General features: G+C 39.3%; 1 protein-coding gene across 1 annotated transcript in view; it reads right to left on the reverse strand.

Annotated features, from left to right (window-relative positions):
• Positions 1-1,043: 1,043 nt before the first annotated feature.
• Positions 1,044-9,289, reverse strand: part of Gclc (glutamate-cysteine ligase catalytic subunit) — a 46,493-nt gene continuing 38,247 nt past the window's right edge. The window contains exons 9-16 of the mRNA XM_015487867.2: positions 8,956-9,094; positions 8,413-8,525; positions 7,832-7,924; positions 7,417-7,521; positions 4,098-4,179; positions 3,914-4,017; positions 3,720-3,840; positions 1,044-2,672 (exon numbers count right to left, since the gene is read on the reverse strand). Coding sequence (XP_015343353.1) covers positions 2,461-2,672; positions 3,720-3,840; positions 3,914-4,017; positions 4,098-4,179; positions 7,417-7,521; positions 7,832-7,924; positions 8,413-8,525; positions 8,956-9,094 — 969 coding nt within the window. The 3' untranslated portion in view covers positions 1,044-2,460. The remainder of the gene's footprint in view (positions 2,673-3,719; positions 3,841-3,913; positions 4,018-4,097; positions 4,180-7,416; positions 7,522-7,831; positions 7,925-8,412; positions 8,526-8,955; positions 9,095-9,289) is intronic.

Raw genomic sequence — 9,289 nt, forward strand, 5'->3', positions numbered from 1 at the left:
GAAGGGCTTACAAGCAGTCTCAGAGATGGGGCTGGATGACAAAAGCATCAAGGACCAGGGGGAACCTCTTACTAATGCAGGAGAGTGAGCAGCAGGAAGCCAGATTTTGGGTTGTTAGAAGCAGTCTTATGTAACAGTGTGTTCAAAGTGAGGGTCTGAGAGTCTGGGCTCAACAACAGGTATTTCTACCAAGGGGAAAATACCTTTTATTTCAACATTCATAATTCTGAGTCCTCAGCTATGCTCATATGGCAAAGTTCATAAAAGTTGGAGGGCTTGGTTGACTTTCTCTTGGGGAAAGAGCAGTATTCCGTGGTTTAAAATTTAGCAAGAAAGAAAAATCTAGACATATCCCATTAGAATTAAAGGCAATTATAGGAGATTTTAAATACATCTGTCTATGAACTTTGGTACAAAAAATACCAAATCCTTGTTATTCTTGAGGCCCACAGACCAGCAGCTGTCAGTATTACCAGAAGCTTGTTAGAGATGAGAAACACAGGCCCCTCCCTAGACTCATTGAGCAGAGTAAGACCCCCAAGAGCTTCATAGGCAGATTAATTTGATAAGCACTGCCCTAGGATCCTTCAGATAAAGAAGTTCAGAGCTCTGGGAAGTGTACTGCTTAGGGGAAGCACATTATTCCATGAACTGTGTGTGTGAATGGTGGCAGGATGTCTGGAGATATTGATTCAAAGACATGGGCTGGGAACAGCTCTCTGTAGCACTTGCTGATTCTCAGTCTGTCTCCAGTTTCAATTAGCAAGTGCATACAACATCCTGGGCACTCAATGTTCCCCATGTCACCATGGACCCAGTGCAGCGGTGAAAGAAAAATTCACTTCAGTGTATCAGCCACACTTCAAGGCGTTTTCCTCTCAGCAGCGGTGGGCATCTGCTTGTCTTTATTACTATGTTTCCTTCTAAATCATCTGAAGATTGCTACGACGAAAAAACAATTTCATGGAATCTGGGCTAATTAAAGAAAACAAAAATCTCTACTGCTATCTATAGTTGTATAACTCACATACATTCAAGAGTTCTTCTGAATGCTAATTCCATTCTTTTATTTCCTCATACCACAAACATTTTAGTTTATCAGCCTTTTTACAACTTGATTTATACAAGCGAATAGCAAAGGAAAAACATTCTTTCATCCTCTGAAATACATGTATGAAATATATAACAGACCCTAGTATTTAAACATAAACAGTTTTAGCTGAAGCAGCTTTATTGCAATCTCTTAAAATTAGCTTTACACTTTAAATATCTGTGCCTGTAAGGTTTTGCATAATCTATAATTTAACACAGTTATTTCTGAAGCAGTTCAGACTTTTAACAAACTGGGTGAAAAATGCCAACAAAAAGCTATAACAAAAATTATCAGAAACTTAAATTATTTACAATTAAACATTTAGGGTCCTGATTCACAAAACTTAGTGCATTTCATGATTTATTTATGAGTTTTATAAAGATAAGCAATATGTATTTACCCTAACCCCAGGTAAATTCTGGAGCAATCAGCTTTTAGAAGAAAATTCATCACTATGCTTACTGAAAACCAGAGAAAGAATAACAAAACCAAACTTCACCAACTGCAATTGATTTGAAATTTAAGCAAAGAGCAGCTATCAGAACATCAGGCCAACAAACAGAAGAGCTGATGCTGCTTTTGACAGACTGCCTGTGTACAGGATGACAAATGAGCCGCTCCCCTTTTTAGTTCAAAAACAAACAAACAAAACACCTCCCAAAATCTACAGAGGAACTCTGGGCAACAGTCTTCCTTCCTCCAACAGCATTGTCTCTCAACTTAATGCCCGAGTCAGCAAATTTAAAACAACTAAGAAGGAAAGTTTCTTTAAATAGCCTCCAGAGTTCAATGGGTTCTATCAGTGAGGAAAGCCTGGGGTAAGGTGGTCAGCTGCATCATAAATGAGGTGCCAGGAATCCAAGATCACCACTGAGTGCCTCAATGGATTCCAGCAATTTTATGTACATACAAAGAAGACTTTAAAAAAAGAAAAGTGTTTGTAAAGTAAAGTTATGAATCTTGGTGAATCAGGTCCCAGGTAGTCGTTAAAGGAACATTTACAGTAAACATTTTAAACTCTGGAATGCTAGGTATTGTACAATTATCAGCACATTACATTTAGAAAACTGCTTAGACAGTATTTGCTCCAGAGTAAGAATTCAAAAATGTACAAGCCAATTCACAATGACTTTAGATACAATGTTATTAAAATACATTGTTAATCATAAAAATACTTTACTATGTACATGTACACTGTATAAACTCTATATTTACCTACTAAAGGAAGTCTCTAAATCAATTTCTGGCCCAGGCAACACTGCAGTTTTATCATTTGGTCTTCATACCATACACATAGGCTGAGAGTCAGTATCCATGCAGTCAGTCCTTCAATCAAACAGTAATGCATTTCTCTTTCTGCAGGAAGTTTAGTTGGAAGAGTCAGTTTTACTTCCACTGTATTTTACTTTCCTAAATGCTGGTCCTAGTAACTCTGGGCATTCACATAATTCATTTGCAATTTGGTTACACTTCAAAATAAGGCTATAGTTCATTTCATCAGTTATTACGCTATCTTGCTTGTAGTCAGGATGGTGTGCTATAAACTCTCTCATCCATCTAGCAACCGTCATCAGTTCACCTGGAAAAAAATTTAGGACAACATAAAACACATATTTTTAAAAATATGTTGATATTTAGTGGCCAGCATAAACATGATTCTGTAAAAATAGGACCTGTCAGTATAGCCACCTGGCAGGGGCTGGGAAGAACATGTCTGTCATAGTGTTTAAAGAATTCCTCCAGGGGAAGAATTTTAGGGTGCAGATGGGCAATGAGAACATCTACATCAAGTTTCTATGGTACCTGTTAGATGTTACCCACATGCCGACATTGCCAGCTATTAAGGGACAGGAGCCAGCACAAGACCATGTGTCCTCCCACTTGGCCAGAGGGTTAAGACTACATATGCCACTGTCATGAGATGCCTCAGAGGACTGAAGGGTCCCTAGAGTAAACTTTGATCAAGAGGTGGAGAGAACAAAAGACTAGTAAGCACAGTGAATGAAGAGGGAAACTGACAGATACACCATTTTGGGGAGGGCTGATACCGGCTTCTACAGATGATCCTTTCTTATGACCACAGAAGTAAAACACACATGCCATTAAAAGTATTACTGTTACTTTCATGAACAGCTGGAGGCTCTCCAGTATCAGGCATTGCAAATGTGATCTCCTTGAAGCTAACCAGGAAAGAGTATCCTGAGGATGCTTATTGTACAGAAGAAGGCTGAAGAACATCTTAGCTGTGCAGCTCATTTAACCTACAAAGTTACTTAGTCCTATAGAAGAGCCCGAGACGATACACAACACACACAGTTGGACATAAATGACAAACAGGCAGTCCAGATAATGTATCTTCAGATACTCTGCAGAGTATCTGAAGATACATTATCTGGGGGGAAAAAAAACGCCCCAAAACCAAAAAACAACAACCAACTCTGCTCATTTAAACTATTAATTGCCAGAGATTATATGGCATATCCAATTGCAGAGTTGTTAAAATGTGAAAAAGTGTGCATGGATAAGATGTAGTCTACTTTAAAGGGTACTTTCAGGAATCTAATAATGTAAGAGTCTGTTCTGTCTACATTATGAGATTAAGAAAAAGAAAAGGAAGTTACTATACCAGATGCTCTCTTCTTAATTAGCTTTAAGTAGTTCAGAATACTACATCTGGTATCCACATCCACTTCCATGTTTTCAAGATAAGAGTTCAGAATCGGTATGAGTCCAGGAAACACACCTTCCTATAAGAAGCAGGACACATTATGAATGCCCAGCCAGCTGGTAACATAGCAAGGGGCACTGAAGGAACCTTACCTTCCCATTGATGATGGTGTCTATGCTCATGAGGGTATACTCCTCTGCAGCCGGCTCCGAGCTGCTCTGGGCTTTGCCACACCCGTCCACCACAGCATTACCACCTGTGGAGGACAGGGCAGAGGAGCTTTAGTGGCCTGAAACAGCATTAACTGACCTCAGAAATCTGAGAAAACGTTAATACCTTTGCAAATATCTTTCCTGAAATAAAACATTCCCTGCAGGACAGCATCTCGTTTCTGTGCTACTTTCATGTTTTCATCAACCTAAGGAAGAAAAGAATCATGACTAAGTCAAGACACTCTTGACCAAACCTAGAGGTTGTAGAGCCTTGCTCCTCCCCATGAGAACTCTACTCTCTAGCCCTTCCTGGTTGAGAACACATCTCTCATCTATATGGGGCATGTCACTTACCATCGTGCAACAGGTTTGTGCTTTTTAATACAATGGGAGATAACATACTCACACAGGAAACCTGCATTTCAAAACATCTTTGTGAATGATCATGTATAAATCTACAGTGCTGAAAGGGCAGGTGGTTGGTTCCCTTTACACAGCATAGCAGCTCTCCTAAGGTCCAGGGCAACGAAGGCAGGACAGGGCTAGAGTCCAGTTCCCCTGACTTCCAGCGCTCTCCATTCTCTGCCCTGGGGTTTTGTTGCTTCACTTGAGTAAGGAGAGTGAAAGGGTGAACAGGCTGTCAGACCTAGGATAAGTTTATGGCCCTCCAAGGGCAGAGGGTCACTGGGCTATTTGCCAACCTAGTGGCTCTGACCACATAGACTCATTCATGAGCCTGAAAATATCCTATTTATTTGTGAATTCTAAATTTCTCCAGTGACTTTTTAAGACCCTTTAATATTTATTTATTTATTTTTTTTTTAGTTTTCGGTGGACACAACATCTTTCTTTGTATGTGGTGCTGAGGATCGAATCCGGGCCGCATGCTTGCCAGGCGAGCACACTAATTTTTAAGACCCTTCAAGCAGACCTTTTAAAGCTTCTTAGTGTTTCCCTTATTTTCTATAATGCTATCTTATGTGAAACCTCAATATAAAAATACACACAAGTTAGAGGGCCAGGCTGAAGCAGGATGGTTGGTACAGTCTGTCTTGATTCTTTGCATTCTCCCATGTTAACTATGGGAGAGGGGACCTGTTACTGTTTTGTTATTTTTAAGTCACACAGCACCTTCTGAATAAACTAGACACTTCTAGGAGCATGTTCACATATGTCTCAAATTCCACCATGGCTCCCTCTTAGGTTTTCATTTCTAATGATATTTGGTTTTTTTCCCTTAATCTTGACAAAAGTTCACATGGACCACTGGTTTTAGTTTGTTTTCATAAATTCCTGTTTAAAAGTATATTTTGCAATTGCTCGGCAAGCTAGTCCTGTCCATCAGTGAGGACACAATGACAAGGTGCAACCTAAGAAGCAGAGTGAACTCTCACCAGACACTGAATCTCCTGGTGATCTTAAACTTCCTGGCCCTGAGAACAGTGAGAAATAAATTTCTGTCTTTTATGGTTGTAGTAGCCCCAACAGACTAAGACTCAATAAGACTTCTGGTATGCTTTTAGCCTTAAATTAACCTATGAAGTTTTGCTAAAATCACCTGGAATACAAAGAAGATTTGGGTGGGAAGAGAATTCTACAGTCATAATTCTTTACTGCTCAGGATTCTGGACTTCTTTCCATTTCTTCTAGCACTTAATGCTAAAAGGAAGTCATATCTGTTATTTTTCCTCCTTGGCAGGTATCCTAATTTTCTCCTTGAGGTCCAGAAATTCCCATATTTGGGTTCTTCTTTAAATATTTCTGTCTCACTGATACAGTGGTGCATATGTCTATAATCCAAGCTACTTAGGAGACTAAGGAAGGAGGATCTCAAGTTTGAGGCCAGCATGGAAATTTAGCAAGACCCCGTCTCGAAATAGATAAAAAAGGGCTAGGGCTAGGGCTATACCTCAGAGGTAGAATGCTCCTGGGTTCAACTTCAAGTACCACCCTCCATCCCCAAATCTTTTATCCATTCTATAGACTCCTATATTAAAGGAAAGCTCTGTCCATTATTTCCTTGATTACTGTTACCTCACATCTCTTCTATATAAACCATTCTCTTCTTCTAAATTATTAGGCAAAACACTGATACTTTCTAGTGCAATTCTCCATGATTCAGTTATTCCACAATTTCAAGAATTTGGTCTCTGAAGTCATTAACTGACCCTAGCAACCTACCTGCTTTACTGGAGAGCACACTGAGTTTTAAAAGTGTTTGTGTGGAACTTTTATGGTTCAAATACTCTTTGGTCCATAGAGCTTATTTATTTTTATGGATAAAACCCTTTCCATAGAATTTTATGAATACAATAATCAGAATTTCCTTATGAACTCTTTCCAGTTTCTTAAATTAACTCTTTCCAATTTCTTAAAGTCACTGAGGACAGTATCACTGCAGGCCTGGCTGGACCTTCTCATTAGGATGCTGATGGTTCTTAACTTTCTGTTGGCTTTCAGACATCTACTCATATTAATAAACAGCTTAGGCTAGTAGCTGACATGGACTCTCCCTTGGAGGACTCTTGATTTCCCCAACACATACATCATTAAGGGCAACATGGGCACACAGAACTCTATAGGGTACCTCTTGCCTGGTATGACGCACAGGCACAGACAGGCTGACAGCCAGAGTGTATGTGAGAGGGGACAGGTGTAAACTGGCAAGCCCCTTATGGGAGGACCAGAGAGCAAGGTTTTCCTGGAGCAAAGGCTGGAGCTGAATAGCTTCATGCTTTCCTCTATGTCTGTGGTGACAGGCAGCATTGCTGCTTTGCCCTTCTCATGCCAAGAGGCATGGGCCCAGAAACACAAGACCTCAACTTCCTCGGCAGCTGTCCCCGGACACATGGCTTTCCTGCCTCACAGCCTCCAAGGCTCTGCTAGAAAACTTCCCCCAAGAAGCTCCCTCTTTGGTCATTGCTGTGTTGTTTATTTTTCTGATAGTCCAATGCCATCTACATACTCCAGACAAGTTTGATTCAATTGAGGAAAACCTTTCCTGCATTCTAACAGCTACTCTTTCCCTTCCTATCCTAATTTTGACATTGTCATACAAATGGGGTTCTTGGGTAGATGAAACCAATTTCTAGAGCTGCCTCCAGCCATTGTCATGAATGGAAACCTCTAGAAATAAGGCTTAAGAATTGTAATGCAAAAAAAAAAAGGGCTCATGTATAATGGCATAATTTGGCTTGAACACACTTTATATACAGAGTTACGAAAAACTGTGCTGTGAATGCATAATTATGAATGTAATGCATTCCACTATTGTCATGTATGTAAGGAAAAAAAAAAAAAGAAATAAGGCTTAAGTTTAAAAGGAAATGAATAAAAAGGGCATTTTATCCTGAAGAGTAAGGCTGGAAATACATGGTATAAATAAATGAGTAAATACAAGTGCAGGTATCTACATCCAGGACTATAATAAACTACATCCTTACCTTTGACAGTGGAATTAGAAAATCCAATTTGTATGATAGGATCACCCTAGTGAGCAGGACCACAAACACCACATAGGCAGAGTTCTCAAAGTCTGTTAACTGCACCTAGACAAGCAGAAGCCCAGAGATGTTAAGAGACCAACAACTCAGCCCTAGCCTTCCTTCTCCCTAGTACCTCTTCAGACTACAGTATTCCCAAGCCACCCATTCTTCCCCATCTAGGGCTAGAAACTCCTTGCCCACATCTATGCTCAGAAATCAACCTTCCTTAGCTTTTGGACTCACTTTTAACAGACACATTCTCAATTTCTATTGCCTTATAAGAAACTTAAGAGCCTATGGCAAGAGTACCAGAAGAGTGACAAGCAGTCAGAAGGGAGCTTAGGGTCAGTTCCTGCCGATGCATGTGTCTCACCTCCATGGGTCGGAATTCTACTCTCCATCCAATGTCTGAGTTTGGAGGAGGGGGCTTAAATCTCATTGTCTGCCAATTTGTGGACTGAATATTCTAAAATAAAAAAAGTAGAGGATAAAATCAACTTTCTGCAGTCAGGGGAACATTATAATGATTTGGTATTTAAGTAGGGAAGAAAATTATTCATTGTCTATGTCAAATACTTTCAATTTACAAATACAAAAATGACAATTTAAGATTTTATTGAGTGTGACCTGTTAGGAAACCAAACAGCAGGTGTTTAGTAAAAGTCAGTGATGTCTGCAGCACTGAAGTAACGGACCAGGTTACTTTTTGTGGAGTATGTTTGAATTTTTTTATCACTAGGCAAAAAAGAGAAAATACCAAACAAAAATGTATGATCACAGGATAACTGTGATTGACTTTATTTTCATAAAGTAAGAATACTTAAAACCAATTAATTTTTCTTGGTTGTTCACTATGCTAGGTAACAAAAGACATGAGATTTCTATTGTCACCAATTTCTCATAGCTAAGAAAACTGCCTCTTGAAGGGAAATACACTTAAAAAAGAGGTGATACCTCAAAATGGTCAGACTCATTGGCATCATCCAGATGTATTTTCTCCTCAAACAGAGTCAGTGGGTCTCTAATAAAGAGATGGGCAACATGTTGGGCCAGGAGATGATCAATGCCTGCAAAGACAGAGCACACAGGGCTAACTGCAAAGTATGAGACACCACTTGTTCTAAGTCCACAGTATGAAGAAGGGGTGTCTAGAAGTTTAGGAAATGGCTGGATTGTTCAGAATTCTCACCTGGCCCAGGATTTTATCCTATGGACACTGGGGAAGAGTCAGAGATTTATTTATTACTTACACAATGCCTGCTGGGGCACTGGTGTGGACCTAGATACAGAGCTCCAAAGTAAGTTCCTTTTGCTAAAAGTCAAGAAGATCTCACAAGTATTTGGAACTTGAAACTTTAGGAACAAGCAGCCTCATAAGAAAAGTTAGAGACTTCACACTAAAAATAGAAACCAGACCACGAGTCAGAAAAGAAATTTAAAAGTGCTTTGAAGACAAAAGGCGTACAATCAAACCTAGAAAAACAGAAGAACACTCACCTTCCTGAAGAAGTTGCTGGTAGATTTCTTTATCTATGGTCAAGTCGATGTCATTGTACTTCTCACCACACTTAGATAAGTAGCTGTCTATTGAATCATATCGGGATTTACTAATCCTATAATTATTCTTCTTCAGTGGCTAAAATATAAAAAGTATGAATGAATGCCACAAAAAATTAACATCAACTAATTATATAAAAATATATTTTATACATAACAAAATATAAAATGTTTACTTCTATTTAGACAGCATATTTAATAATTTGTGATAATTATATAAAGACCACAGCAGAACAGCCTGGTTGAAAACATCAAAATCATTGGGGCAGGGCGG

This window comes from Marmota marmota, unplaced genomic scaffold (genome assembly GCF_001458135.2).
Source record: "Marmota marmota marmota unplaced genomic scaffold, marMar, whole genome shotgun sequence".
Lineage (NCBI taxonomy): Eukaryota > Metazoa > Chordata > Mammalia > Rodentia > Sciuridae > Marmota > Marmota marmota.